General features: G+C 43.0%; 1 protein-coding gene across 2 annotated transcripts in view; it reads left to right on the top strand.

Annotated features, from left to right (window-relative positions):
- pan3 (poly(A) specific ribonuclease subunit PAN3) overlaps positions 1-15430 on the top strand; it is a 238230-nt gene that overhangs the window by 44120 nt on the left and 178680 nt on the right. For both annotated transcript variants that reach the window (XR_005463200.1, XM_038818382.1), the window contains exon 3: positions 10046-10118. Coding sequence is in view for 1 of the 2 variants with exons in the window: in XM_038818382.1 (XP_038674310.1) it covers positions 10046-10118 (73 nt within the window). In the remaining variant the exon portion in view is untranslated. The remainder of the gene's footprint in view (positions 1-10045; positions 10119-15430) is intronic.

Genomic DNA, 15430 nt, shown 5'->3' with positions numbered 1-15430 from the left:
GGTGACCAAATTGAAATATTAGACACAATATGTATTGTGAGAGAGGAGGCACTGCAGGGACTGGCATCTTTGAAGGTGGATAAATTACCATGGCCAGATGGATTGTAATCCAGGCTGTTGAAGCCAGAGGAGAAATAGTGGATGTTCTGAGGATCATTTTCCAAACCTTTCTAGACACGGGCAAGGACCCAGAGGACTGGAGATCTGCGAACGTTGTACCATCATTTAAAAATGGTGCAAGAGATAGGACAGAAATTATCGCCAGTCAGCCTGACTTTGGTGGGAGGTAAATTATTGGAAGCAAATCTGAGACACACCATAAATTGTGACTTTGAAAGGCCTGGTTTGATCAGGGATAGTCAGCATTGTTTTTTTTAGGAGGAAATCGTGCCTTAGTAACTTAATAGAAATGTTTGAGAAAATAACAAGAAGGATTGATGAGGCTAGTGTAGTGGTTGTTGTCTACATGGATTTTAGTAAAGCATTGGACAAGGCCCCACACGGCAGACCGGTCAGGAAAGTGAGATCTCGTGGGATGCAGGGGAAGGTGGCAAGCTGGATCCAAAATTGGTTCAGTGACAAGAAACAAAGTGTAATAATGGTCAATGGACGTTTTCGTGTGTTTTCGCGAATGGAAAACGGTTTTCAGTGGACGTTTTCGCGAATGGAAAACGGTTTTCAGTGGATGTTTTCGTGAATGGAAAACGGTTTTCAGAGGTATTCCACAGAGCTCAATGTTGGGGCCCTTGCTGTTTGTTGTATATATTAATAATTTTAATTTAAATGTGGGAAACATGATTGGGGCATTTGCAGATGACACAAAAATTGGCTATGTAGTTGATGGTGAAGAGGGATAGCTGTTGACTTCAGAAAGATATCAATAGTTTGGATGAGTGGGCGGAGAAGTGGCAAATTAGAATTCAAACCGGAAAAGTGTGAGTTAATGCATTTGGGGACAGCAATCAAAGCAAGGGAATACTCAATACATGGGGAAATATTGAGAGGGGTTGAGGAAGTGAAACACATGTCCACAGATCTTTGAAGATGGCATGACAGTTGGCAAGATGGTCAATAAAGCATATGGAATGCTTTATTCAGTGTGAGGTTTTGAAAACAAAATTCGGGATGTAATGATGGAAATGTATAAAATGCTGGTTAGACCACTGCTGGAATTTTATATACAGTTCTGTTCACCATATTGCAGGAAGACATAATTGCACTGGAGAAAGTGCAGAAGAGATTTGCAACAACGTTGCCAGGGTTTGGAAATTGCAACTATGAGGCGAGATTGGATAGGGTAAGATTGCTTTCCTTGGAACTGAGGAGGCTAAAGGGTGACCTGAGTTCTGCAAAATTATGAGGGACCTAGATGGAGTAGACAGGAAATAATTGTTTTCCCTAGCTGAGGGGTTAACTACCAGGGAGTATAGATTTAAGGTGATTTTTAAAAGGATTTGAGGAGACATTAGGAAGAACGTTTTCACCAAGAGAATGGTGGGTGTCTGGAGTTCACTGCCGAAGCTCGTGGCTGAGTTTGAAACGTTGAACCCATTTGAAAGGTACTTGAATCTGCATTCGAAGTGCTGTAACCTGCAAGGCTGTGGACCAGATACTGGAAAGTGGGATTAAAAAGAGGGGCTACTTTCTTTTTCTTTGGCCGACGCAAACACAACCCGATGGGCTGAATGGCTTCTTTCTGCACAGTAACTTTTCTATGGTTCTGTGATTCTGGAAGTATGCATCTCCATGCAGTTTCATTCAGAAAATACATTTTGTGATTACTAATCTAGTAGAGATTGCCAATATAGCAGGAGCATTCTTGGTAAAGAACAAGTATTTATGTAAATACTTGAATGACCCAAGATGTCCAAGAGTGGCTGATACTTCATTATTTAAAAGATGTAGCCACTGGTATGCAGGTCAGTCAGTGGCCCTGAAACTGATGTCCACGGAACAATGTGAACGGGACCTGTCGCTGCAATGACAGGAGTTCACAGGGTATTGGCTTTTCTTTTGATTTCATTTCCCTGCTCAAGTGGGGTTAGAACGTAAGAAATAGGAGCAAGGGAAGATGATGAGGCCCATCGAGTCTGCTCTGCCATTCAATATCACCATGGCTGATCTTGGATCTTCAACTTCACTTTCTCACCTGTTCCCTGTATCCCTCGATTCCCTGAGAGACCAAAAATGTCTACCTCGACCTTAAATATACTCGATGATGGCACATCCACTACCCTCTAGGGTAGAAAATTCCAAAGATTCATAACCCTTTGAATGAAGAACTGTTTCCCCATCTCAGTCCCAAATGATCATCCACTTATCCTAAAATTGTGGGAGGGATACTCCACACACTGTCGCTAAGATCGAGAATCCCGCGTTGGCCCAAAAACGGGTTGGAGACCCAACCCTAGTCTTGGTCCTGCACCACCGCCCATAGCGGGCTTCCCACCCCGCAGCGGTGGGGTGGCATGCTGGAGGAAGCGGAAGATCGACAGGCATCGTTAGGTGGGGATATTGATGGTGTCCAGGATGAGCCAGGCGAGGATCCGGAGCTGGCTTGACAGGCTGAGCAACGAGTCCTCCAGAGCTGTCAAACCAAGGAGAACCTGATCACCTCCCAATTCGCCGACTAGGAGGCCAAAAGACCAGCAGCTTCACCCCCGCCCACCCACGCGCACACCCTCAGTCCCTTCTATCCCATTGGCCTCCATTGCCCAAAGATTCTCGTTAGCCTTTCACCTCACTTTTTCCTTAGCCTTTCACCTCACTTTTTCCTTAGCCTTTCACCTCACTTTTTCCTTAGCCTTTCACCTCACTTTTTCCTTAGCCTTTCACCTCACTTTTTCCTTAGCCTTTCACCTCACTTTTTCCTTGGCCTTTCACCTCACTTTTTCCTTAGCCGTTCACCTCACTTTTTCCTTAGCCTTTCACCTCACTTTTTCCTTAGCCTTTCACCTCATTTTTTCCTTAGCCTTTCACCTCACTTTTTCCTTAGCCTTTCCCCTCACTTTTTCCTTAGCCTTTCCCCTCACTTTTTCCTTAGCCTTTCCCCTCACTTTTTCCTTAGCCTTTCCCCTCACTTTTTCCTTAGCCTTTCCCCTCACTTTTTCCTTAGCCTTTCCCCTCACTTGGGAAGGATGGAGCTAGGGGAGATGAAAGACTCACTTGAGATAGGACAGTTGGATAAAGTTGCATTGGACTCACAGCGCATGCTTAACTTCATGTCAGCCATAGCTCGCTCCTCTGCGAGTTCCATGGCCCTTTCTTCGAAGGGGGGGTTTAAAAAAAAAATTCATTCATGGTATGTGGGCGTAGCTGGCTGGGCCAGCATTTATTGCCCATCCCGTTGGACATTTAAGAGTCAGCCACATTGCTGTGGATCTGGAGTCACATATAGGCCAGACCAGGTAAGGACGACAGATTTTCTTCCCTTAAAGGACATTAGTGCACCAGATGGGTTTTTACGGCAATCGGCAATCGTTTCTTGGTCATAATTAGACTTTTAATTCTATATTTGTATCGAATTCAAGTTTCACCATCTGCCATGGTGGGATTCGAACCTGGGTCCCCGGAGTATGACTCTGGTCTCTGGATTACTAGTCCAGGGACATTATCATTGTGCCACTGCCTCCCCTAATAGACTCTTATCTCGGGCATGACCCAACCCGTCTTCTGATGCTCCTTTCAATTATGGCCTGCTTTATCCTTGGGGACATAGAAAGGACATGGTGAGATGCTGCTACGCAGTTTTATGGGGGATGGTAGGGGGAGATTTCTAACTGGTGGCATTTGCGGGCATGGTACATGGCCGAATAGGGCAGGTTGTGTGCTTGGATTCCGAGAGGGTGGGTCTGACAAGTTGATAGATGGAGTTTTGCTGGCATATAACAGTTAGGGGACAGTTGTCAATGGTCAAGGACAAGAGTGATACCAGGGTGTCACAGGTGGTACTCACCCAAGCTGCTCGAAGGAGGTCGTTCATCATCTTCCTGCATTGCATGCCGGCCTTCTTTGGTAAGTCTGCCAGCATCCCTGCATCTACCACCTCATCCCACAGTTAATTCATTACAATTACCTGGTGTCTCCACCCCACCCTGGGGAAGAGGGTGTCCTTCCGCTCCTCAATGCCGTCCAACATCCTGTGGATGTCCGCATCAGGGAAGCATGGTGCAGGTCTTTTTGTAGCCTCCTTCTTGGCTGGAATGAGAGTCTAGCGTAAGTGCAGCTCTTAAAAGCTCTTTCAGCTAGTGAAGCTCACAGTAGGATTCCTGACACCAGAGAATCCCATGCTTGGGTAATGAGGACTTGTGCAGGATGCATGTGGGCAGCGTGCTGACCCATTTGCATGGATGGAATTGCACCTCCCCAGCACTCTTAGCAGTAGCGCAAAAATGTTCCGATTCTCCACTGGTGGGAGCACTTCATTTCTGAAACGGAGAATCCTGCCCTGTGTCTCCTTGTTTTTAAATTCCATAGCCAGGGTAACAACCTCTTCGTATTGAACATGTCAAGCTCCTTCATAATCTTGAATGTTTCAGTGAGGTAGTCTCTTTTAAACTTCAGAGAATATGGACCCAATTTGCTCAGGCGCTCATCAAATTACAACCTGCTCATCCCAGGGATTAACCTTCCCTGTACTGCTTTCAATGCAAATATATCCTTCATTATAAATGGAGACCAAAATTGCACACAGTATCCTAGGTGTGGCCTCACCAAAGCCCTGTACAATTGTAGCTAGACTTATTCCTGTGCACTTGAAATAAAGGTCAATGTTACATTTGCTTTTCTAATTTCTTTCTGTATGTGCATGCTAACTTTTTGTGTTTCTTAAACGAGTACACCCAAGTTTCTCGGAACATCAGCATTTTCATGCTTTATCCCTAAAATATATTCCTGCTTTTTTATTCTTTTGACGAAAGTGAATAACCTAACACTTCCCCACATTATTTCCCATCTATCATCTTCTTGTCTGCTCAGTTAACCTATCTATCTCTTTGAGTCCTCACAGCTTGCATTCCCATCTAGCTTTGTATCATCAGCAAATTTAGTTAGCATACATCAATCCTTTCACCAAGTCGTTAATATAGATTGTAAATAGCTGAGGCCCCAGCACTGATCCATATAGCATTCCATTAGTCGCAGTTTGCAACTTGAACATGCCCCATTATACCTACTCTTTGCTTCTGCCTGTTAATCAACTCTCTGTCCAAACTAATATATGTAGTTAGCACTGCTGCCTTGCAGCGCTAGGGACCGGTTTGATTCCGGCCTTGGGTGACTGTGAGGCGTTTGCATTCCCCGTGTTAGTGTGGGTTTCCTCCGGGTTCTCCGGTTTCCTCCCACAGTCCAAAAATGTGCAGGTTAGGTGGATTGGCCGTGTGTCCAGGGATGCGCAAGTTAGGGTACAGATATAGGGCGGAGTGAATCGTTGCAGACTGGATGGGCTGAATAACCTCCTGCGCTGTTGGGATTCTGTGACCATATCTACTACTGTGTGGCACTTAACAAAATGCCTTTTGGAAATTCAAGAATTCCACATGTACCCCTTTACCTACTTGTTACATACTCAGCAAAATTCATAAATTTGTCAAACAGGACTTCCCTTTTCTAATAGAATGTTGACTTGTTCTAGTCATATGCTTTTCTCAGTGCATTAAGAACATAGAACATACAGTGCAGAAGGAGGCCATTCGGCCCATCGAGTCTGCACCGTCCCACTTAAGCCCTCACTTCCACCCTATCCCCGTAACCCAATAACCCCTCCTAACCTTTTTGGTCACTAAGGGCAATTTATATTGGCCAATTCCACCTAACCTGCATGTCTTTGGACTGTGGGAGGAAACCGGAGCACCCGGAGGAAACCCATGCAGACATGGGGAGAACGTGCAGACTCCGGACACAGACAGTGACCCAGCAGGGATTCGAACCTGGGATCCTGGTGCTATGAAGCCACAATGCTATCCACTTGAGCTACCATGCTGCCCATTAAGACTTCCTTAATTATAGATGCAAGTGCTTTTCTGATCAGATGTCATGGGAAAGGGCAATGGTGCACTCGTACATTGAAACAGGTTGCTCAGTGGTTAGCACTGCTGCTTCACAGTGCCAGGGACCTGGGTTCGATCTGACCTTGGGTGACTGTTTGGAGTTTGCACATTCTCCTCGTGTCTGGTGGGTTTCCACCAGGTGCTCTGATTTCCTTCCACAGTCCAAACATGTGCAGGTTAGGTGGGTTGGCCATGCTAAAATTGCCCCTTAGATTGCCCCTTAGTGTCCAAACGTTCAGTGGGGTTATGGGGATAGGGCAGGAGAGTGGGACTCGGGTGTTCTTTTGGAGGGTCCATGCAGACTCGATGGACCAAATGGTCTCCTGTACTGTAGAGATTCTGTGAAATGTTGGCAATTGATTTGAGTGGGCACTGGAACCGAAGCAATTTTCGAAACCGATATTTAACCAGATTAACGGATCGTGGACCTGAAAGAGCAGAGGCCCCAAAGACGCCAGGGATGGATTTACAGGGCAGGATTTGGGGAAGGGTAGGAAGGAACTGCCAGTTCAGCCTTCTCTGAAAATCTGAAATGACAATCTAGCTCAGTGGCTTTATATACTGAGTATGACAGCTGGGCCTATGGTTGGAGACCCGGACTGAAGCAGCGGCCTCAGTTACTGACAGGTGTCTAGATAGCAGAAATGTTGCACACCCGGCTGCATGTCCGTGATATTCCAATGCAGCCAGGCCAGTAAACAGCAGAAGGGGAGGAAAATCACTGAAACATGAGCAGCTCTATAATGAACTGGTGGGGAGTGGAGGATTATAGCTGAAACAATGTCAGTGTTTCCAACAGGAACCACCAGGCCGAATCACACTGCAGGGGGAGCAGAGCTGTGTCATGTGGTGAAGTATTTAACGGGCATGTTGTCAAATCTGCCATTAGTTCATGAAAGAATAAAAGTTTTTGCAATTATATCATGTCCATTATTATCAGATAGTCCTGGCAACATTTCATGCAAATTCCTTTGAGATGTTTGAATTGAAAGGCAACATTCATGCAATACTGCACAAATTTGGGAGAATCCATGCACATCACAGCAATGATAAAAGTACATTGCTGACCTATGTAGATGGATTGAAGGTCAGTCCATCATGGTCAGATCCAGTGTGCCTAGTCTGAGTCTGGTGTGTTTTACTTTAGAAAATGGTAGTACCTGGCCATCCAAAGTGTATAGTGAGCCCTCCCTGCTTAAAGAAGCTGTCAGTGGTTCTGGCCCATGGTTGATTCTGGTACTTTTACTGGTCCAAGTAGACTTTTAAAGTATTGTAAATTAAATTAATGGTCCATCTTGTCCATGCCAGCCCAAAGACACCCAGGTGCCCTTTCTAATCCCACTTTCCTGCACCCGGTCCATAGCCCAGTAGCTTACAGCACTTATGGTGCAGATCCAGGTACCTTTTAAAAGAGTTTAGGGTCTCTGCATCCATCACCAACTCAGGCAGCAAATTCCGATACCCACTATAATAATCTTTATAATAATCTTTCTTGTCACAAGTAGACTTACATTAACACTGCAATGAAGTTACTGTGAAAAGCCCCGAGTTGCCGCATTCCGACACCTGTACGGGTACACGGATGGAGAATTCAGAATGCCCAAATTACCTAACAACACGTCTTTTGGGAATTGTGGGAGGAAACCGGAGCACCCGGAGGAAACCCACGCAGGCACAGGGATAACATGCAGACTCCGCACAGACAGTGACCTAAACCGGGAATCGAACCTGGGGCCTTGGCGCTGTAAAGCAACAGTGCTAACCACTGTGCTACCCTGCCGCCCATGTACTACCCTCTGTGAAAAAAGTTTTTCATCATGTCTCCTCTACTCCTTCTGCCACTTATCTTGAATCTATGTGTCCTGGTTCTAGAATTCTCCACCAAGGGAAACAATTTTATCCTGTCCATTCTATCACTTCCCCTCTTAATTTTGTACACCTCAATTAATTAACTCCTTAGCCTTCTTTGTTCCAAGGAAAATAACTCCAACCGATTCAATCTCTCCTCGTAGCTACACTTTTCTAATCCTGGCAACATTCTTGTAAGCTCTTGCACTCTCTCCAGAGCAATTACATCCTTCCTGTAATGTGGTGACCAGTGTTAGAACATAAATGAGACAACTAATTGGAATGTCCCTTAACCCATTACTTAACAACCAGAACTGCACACAATACTTCAGTTGTGGCCTCACCAATACAATTCCAATATTATATCCTTATTTTTATATCCTACACCTCTGCCAATGAAGAAGAGCATTCCGTATGCTCTTTTTTTTTTTACACAACCTTGTTGACTTGAATTGCTGCCTTTAGGATCCTTTGTAATTGTATGGCAAGATCTCTCACTTCAGCTACCTCTCTAAGTATATCCCCATTTATTGTATACTCCTTAACTGTTTGATCTCTCTAATGCATGACCTCACATTTCTCTATGTTAAATTCCATCTGCCACTTCATCGCCCACTCCACCAACTCATCTATATAATTTTGGAGATTATAGCTATTCTCTATACTGTCCACCACTCGGTCAACCTTTTGTGTCATCTTCAAATTTCCCAATCGTGCCTCCCATGTTCTTGTCCAAATCGTTAATATAAAACACAAACAGTAAAGGCCCCAGCACCTAGCTCTGTGGATCACCACTTGAAACAGCTTTCCATTTTAAAAGACAACCATCGACCATTGCCCTTTGTTTCCTGTTACTAAGCCAACTTTTTATCCAGTTTTCAGCTTTGCACTGTATCCCATGGGATTTTATGTTTTGGACCAATTTGCCATGTGAGACCTTGTCAGATGTGCGGAGTCTGCACATCCTCCCCGTGTGTGCGTGGGTTTCCTCCGGGTGGTCCGGTTTCCTCCCACAGTCCAAAGATGTGCAGGTTAGGTGGATTAGCCATGATAAATTGTCCTTAGTGTCCAAAATTGCCCTTAGTGTTGGGTGGGGTTGCTGGGTTATGGGGATGGGGTGGAGGTGTTGACCTTGGGTAGGGTGCTCTTTCCAAGAGCCAGTGCAGACTCGATGGGCCGAATGGCCTCCTTCTGCACTGTAAATGCTATGATATAACTAGATGCCTTGCTAAAATCTATGCACGCAGCATCCACTGCACTACCATCATCAACTCTTCCTGTCAATTCCTCAAAGAATTCAATCAAATTTGTGGGCAAGACCTTCCTTTAACAAATCTATGCTGACTATCCCTGACTAGTCCATACCTTTCTATGTGACAGGTTAATCCTATCTTTCATGATTGATTCTACTAATTTGCTCACCACCAATGTAAGACTAACTGGCCTATAATTGTTTAGCATTTCCTTCGATCCCTTTTTAAACAATGGAACCGCGTTTGCATTTCTCCAGTCTTCCGATACTTCCCCTGTATCTAGTGAGTATTGGAAAATCATCCTCTGAGCATCTGCTATCTCCTCCCTGACCTCCTCCTGCAGCCTCGGAAACAATCCATCTGGCCCTGAAAGCGTATCAACTGTCAAAGATTCCAACCGTTAGAGTACTTCCTCTCTATGATTAGCCCATCCGATATCGCTGTGTTCCTCCTGGACTATTATATCTGCATCATCCATTTCCTTTGTAAACACGGCGACAAAATATTAATTTAAACCCCTTCCCACAGCCTCTACGTCTACACAAGTTCCCTTCTTCATCTCTGATAGGTCCCACTGTTTCCTCCACTAATCTTTTACAACTAACATATTGGTAAAACATTTTGGGGTTTTCTTTAATTTTACTTGCTAATCTTTTTTTCTGGCCTATCTGTTCCCCTTATATTGTTTGAATCTCAGTTGATATGGGATATTTAAACTCTTCTTTGTATGGTGCAGATAATACGTTTTGTGGTAGTTGTGGTGTCTGTTGGTAACCTGATGTATTTAAATAAAGGATGAAAGGCAGGTAGAATTTGTAAGGTAACATGTAGATTGATGTGTGAGAGAATGGACATCATAAAAGTCACAGTTATAATAATACTTGTTTTTGTTTACAGAGGCAAGCTAACAGCAGCAGCTCACCCAGCCTGTTGAATGATTGTGCCAAAGCTTATGCTTGTGCAGGACATGGTAAAGTATTTTATTGTAATTCAGTTGCATATTTTTATTAGAAAAAAAATAGCATATGCTATTTGTAGGTGTTTTCCATAATGTAGTTTGCTGGATGGGGTGGCTTGTACCTTTTGCCATTCAATGTTTCCCAGAAATTCAAGTTCTAGACATTTACTTAACTGGGTCGTTTTAATGTCAGGGTGTACCATGACGCAAAACAGTTTTGATGTACTCAATATTTATTTAAAAATTTATAGGATCGCTCTTATTTGACTCGTTTCTAGCTCTGATTGGAATGATCTAGGTTCACAGGATTGAAACTACCCAGGTTTTATTTTAATTTTGCACATTATGGCAAATATATTTCAATGCAGATCATTTTAGATGTGACATTGGGGATTATTTTAGGGTTATATACTTTCAGTTTGCATTAACAAAACCCATCACTCAGACAGTTAATATGCATTGACTCCTGTGAAATGATGGGACATATTTTCTCCAAAGTAATTCTTTCCCTCTATCAACAACAAAAGCAATAATCAGCAGTCCAATTAATCTACTCTTGCACAAACCTAGTCAGTAGGTTGTGGGTGGCAGAGACACAAGAAGAGATTGCATGTCCACCATTAAAATCCAAAGAAACAGGAGAAAATAATTTGTAATAGAAAGCATGTGGGAAAGATCAAGAATAGTGGGCAGGATTCTCCACCAGCGGGATGCTCCGTTTTGGCGGCGTCCTGGGGTTCCCGACGGCGTGGGGCTGCCCCACAATGGGAAACCCCATTGACCGGCTGGCGTGGTGAGGCAGAAATGTGGCGAGGCGGAGCAACCACCCAGTGAATTTATAGGAGTTATAGTTATAGGTTTGAGAATAACAAAGATTTATTGCCAACTTAATTTTGCTTTATCAATATTGATTGTGTAAATACTCTTCAAAACAATTAATTATTGCTGTGAAGATGCAATCTATGAATTGAATATCTTTTTCAAAACTAAACTGTATTTGGGATGTGATTCTTGCTGGTAAGGCTATGTTCATTTTTGATCCTTGGGAACCTTTAGAAAATGAAGGTCCTGTTCTTGTGATAATAGGAGAGAATTCCAGGCATAAGAACCTGTTGTGATGAAGGAATAATAGTATATGTCTAACTGCTGGAAAATCTCAACAAGTCTGGCAGCATCTGTAGGGAGCTAACGTTTCGAGTCCGATGACTCTTTGTCAAAGCTCAGACATAGTATATGTCTAAGTTGGGAAGGTGTCTTAACTTTAGAAAGGTGTTTGGAGGTGATGGTCTGTCTATTAACCTTGCTGTTCCAGCTCTTATGGTGGGGGTCACAGGTTGTATGGTGTTGTCAAAGTAAGCTTTAGATGTTCATAATATAATGGTGGGGTTTGATATTGAGCTCAGTTGAGGTAATGATCAAATTAACCACTGAGATTATTGAATATTGTTGCAGGTGAAAACTTCCAGGCTAGAACAAAGTGTTTAATGCACTCCTGACTTAAGCTTTGTAGATGGTGCAGAAGCTTTGAGATGTGTAAAGATGAGTCTTATTCATTACTCTGTCCTGGTTTTGTAGTGTCAGTTGTTCTAGTGGCTAGTCCATTTAAGCTTTTGGTTATCGGTGATTTGCAAACTGTTTACTGTAGGAAGCACGCTGGAGGTGCTGCTGGAGATCAGAAGTGGTAGTTGAACTTTCTTTTATTCGAGATAATCAGCACCTGGCACAACTGTTACCTGTTATTTGTCAGCCTAAGCTTGAATGTTATTCAGGTTTTTCTGTAGGATGGTATGGACTGCTTCATGACCAGAAGAGTTATCGATGGAGCTAACACTCTGGAATCATCAGTAAACAAACCAGAACTGTCCTTTTGACAGAACAAGATCTTTGATGATGCAGCTGAGGTTGGTTAGGAAGGGCACTTCCTTGAGGAGGAACTTTGCAGCAGTGTTCTGGGGCTATAATGGTCAGTGCCCAACAACCATAACCAATGTTTCAGATTCCAGCATCAGTAATTTGCTTTACCCAATGTGCGGCAAGGTGGCACAGTGATTAGCATTGCTGCATCACAGCTCCAGGGACCTGGACTCAATTCCAGTCTCAGGTGACTGTCTGTGTAGAGTTTGCGCTTTCTCCCCGTGTCTGCATGGGTTTCCTCCGGGTACTCCAGTTTCCTCCCACACAGTCCAAAGATGTGCAGGTTAGGTGGATTGGTCATGATAAATTGCCCCACCCTCAATTTGTGGATCTGTGTCCAACCTTGGACGATTTGGATTCCCAGATAGCGAAATGAGACCTGGAGGAGTAGGTCATCAGCATAGAGTGAAACTCTGTGCTCTCTATATCCTCTCTCTGGATCCCCTTCCAATTTCTCGTTGTTCTGAGGGCGATCGCCAACGGCTCAATTGCCAGAGCGAATAGAAGCGGGGACACCAGGCCTTGTGCCCCTGTTCAGCTGGATGTGTTTAGAGCTGGTGCAGTTGCTTCAGCCACTCGCCATGGGGGCGTTGTGCAGGAGTCTTACCCAGGAGATGAACCCTGTTTCTAGCCCAAACCGCTCTAGTACCTCAATTAGGTACTTCCACTCAACTCTGTTGAAGACCTTTTCTACGTCCATGGAGACGAACACCTCTGGTGTTCTCTCCCCGTATCAGGCAATTTTCACATTCAGCAGGCACCTGATGTTTGCTGTTAGCTTTGTGCCCTTGACAAAGCCCGTTTGGTCTTCTATGACCACCTCTAGTACGCAGTTCTCCAAGCGCCTAGACAGGATTTTCCCCAGTATTTTCGTGTCTCCATTGAGCATGAGATGGATCTGTAGAATCCACATTCGGTTGGGCCTTTGTCTTTCTTGGGTATCGACGGGATAGTGGCTTGTACTAGCATTGGGGGTAAGGTGCCTGTTGCTAGTGAGTCTGCAAACATCTCCCACAGGTGCGGGGTCAGTGCCCCACCAAATGTTTTGTAGAAGTCCACTGGGAACCCATCCGGTTCCAGTGCCTTCCCCGCCTGCATGGAGTTAATGCTCTCCCATGACTTCTCCGACATTCTAGTGGTGCTTCCAGCATCCTCCTCCTATCAGTTCCATTGAGGAACTGTTTCATACCCGAGTCCACTTCGGGAGTTTCAGAGGTGTTTAGTCATTTTAACACAATTTTGACACATCATTCATTGTGATTAGAAGAGAAGTATTTTAAAATTAATCACATTCTACTGCAGTCAGTTAGATCAAAATATTCTTTGCTGTGGTAACTGATTTATATTTGTTGTGTGTGATAGATATGCACACATGAGAGAGAGGCTATATTATCACAACATGCTTCTGATACCAGGTAAAGACTATAAGAGAAAAATATTTATGGGCTGCTGTTGGAAAAAAATCTATTGTGTAGTAAAGATAGTGACTTTTCAGAAGCTATGTAGTTTAGCAGCTGCATTATCCCTACTTGAGTTCCGTTAACCTAACAAAGTTTGGATTGAAATTTAGATTTTCCTCGTCTGTAGAGTGAATTTCTACAGCTGAATACTGTAATTTTGGAATGGTAAGAAATGCTTAGTGATGAAGTTATTTCATTTTGATTCAATTGAAAATTGATTGTTTTGTAATTTTAACGTAGGATACAATCCTGATCCCTGGCTATTTCAACATTGAAATAATATTTTGAGATTTGGTTTTATCTGTAACTCCCATTATTGATCTTTCAGAGCTGACTTTTTCACATGGCTTTTTCATCACTCCTTGTGATTAATGGGTTGCTCAGCATTGATCTACAGGCTATCAGAAAATCACAAAGTAATTATTGTGAGGAAAGCAAATTGGACTATTCTAATTCATCTATTCAGAAAGTCCCCATTCAACTTCCGATTGGTTATTAGATAATTGCAAGATGTCTACCTTTAATAAACTGTCTAAAAGTCTGTTTTATGTGTTGTTCACCCTTTATGAAGAAAGCTTACAGTTATCTGTCTTTAGCTTTTCTTGTTACTAGTTAGAACCTGTCATTGTGTCTTACTATTGCATTCTAATTTGACAAAGTACATAGATGTACTTCTACATATCATCTATTTTGTATATCCTTTCAAGGCTAATAAGATCAAGTTTCTTCCATATTTCCTTAAAATAGGGTGGCACGGTGGCACCTTGGTTAGCACTGCTGTTTCACAGTGCCAGGAACCCGGGTTTGATACCGACCTCGGGCGACTGTGTGGAGTTTGCACATTCTTCATGTGTCTGTGTGTGTTTCATCCGGGTGCTCCGGTTTTCTCCCACAGTCCAAAGATGTACAGGTTAGGTGGCTTAGCCATGATAAATTGCCTCTCCGTGTCCAAAAGGGTAAGGTAGGGTTACGAGGATAGGGCAGAGGATTGGGTCTAGGTCAGTGGTTCCCAACCTGTTTTTGGCCATGCCCCACCTAATCACCTCTAAAATCCTGATGCCCCCCCCATGTGGTGATATATAATTCTTATCATTTAAAAAGTGTACTCCGTTTCAGCTGAAGAAGCTTAAAACGCCAATACCTTGGTTTAAACAAGCTTCAAAATAACATGGCATCCATGAAAAAGAAAAATGAAATAAACAAAAGACAGTTAAAGTTCTGAGCAAGAAATTACTAAAAAATTGTAAAAAAAAACATTAAGTGGTATTAAAATAATAATGATAAATATGTTAATAAAAGAGTATTCACAGGTAATAAAGAGAGAGAAAATTTCTATATTAGAATATTGAAATATTTGTGGATTGTCTCATACGAAAACAGCAAATAAAGTTTCAAAACATATAATAGAGAACTGAAATGTTATACAACACGAACTAATTTGAATGGAAGCTTTTTCTGTAATACTTTGATCATTTTAATTACTGTACAATAAAGTAAAGGTACCTATCAAATGCAGAATACCATTTGAGCTCACCTCAAGATAATTAGAATAAAGTTAGTGAGACCCTTGTGCTTCATGCCTGCTGCAAAGAGATTTTATATTAGGCACTAATTTAGTCAGCTTCAGTCTCAAATCTCCTTGTTTAGTGATATCCAGTCGATTTCTTTTCTTCAGTAGCAAATCATTTACAGCACTAAAACCACATTCAGCTAAATATGAAGATGGGAACGGTAACAACAGTTTTCTTGCAAACCTGTTTGAATTTGGGTATTTAGTTTCTGTCTCATCACAAAGCCATGCCATCGCTCCTTTTATGTTGAATAAAGTTTTAACTGACTCATCATTTTGTATTTCCGAGAGTTCTTCTTGGTACTGCATTGAAACATCAGATAGATCCACTAGCACTGGCTGCATCACCCATGTTGGAAAATCAATGTTTTAAATCAGAA

Source organism: Scyliorhinus canicula, chromosome 14 (genome assembly GCF_902713615.1).
Source record: "Scyliorhinus canicula chromosome 14, sScyCan1.1, whole genome shotgun sequence".
Lineage (NCBI taxonomy): Eukaryota > Metazoa > Chordata > Chondrichthyes > Carcharhiniformes > Scyliorhinidae > Scyliorhinus > Scyliorhinus canicula.
Note: the sequence above shows the minus strand (reverse complement) of the source record. Positions and strands in the feature narration are given on the sequence as shown.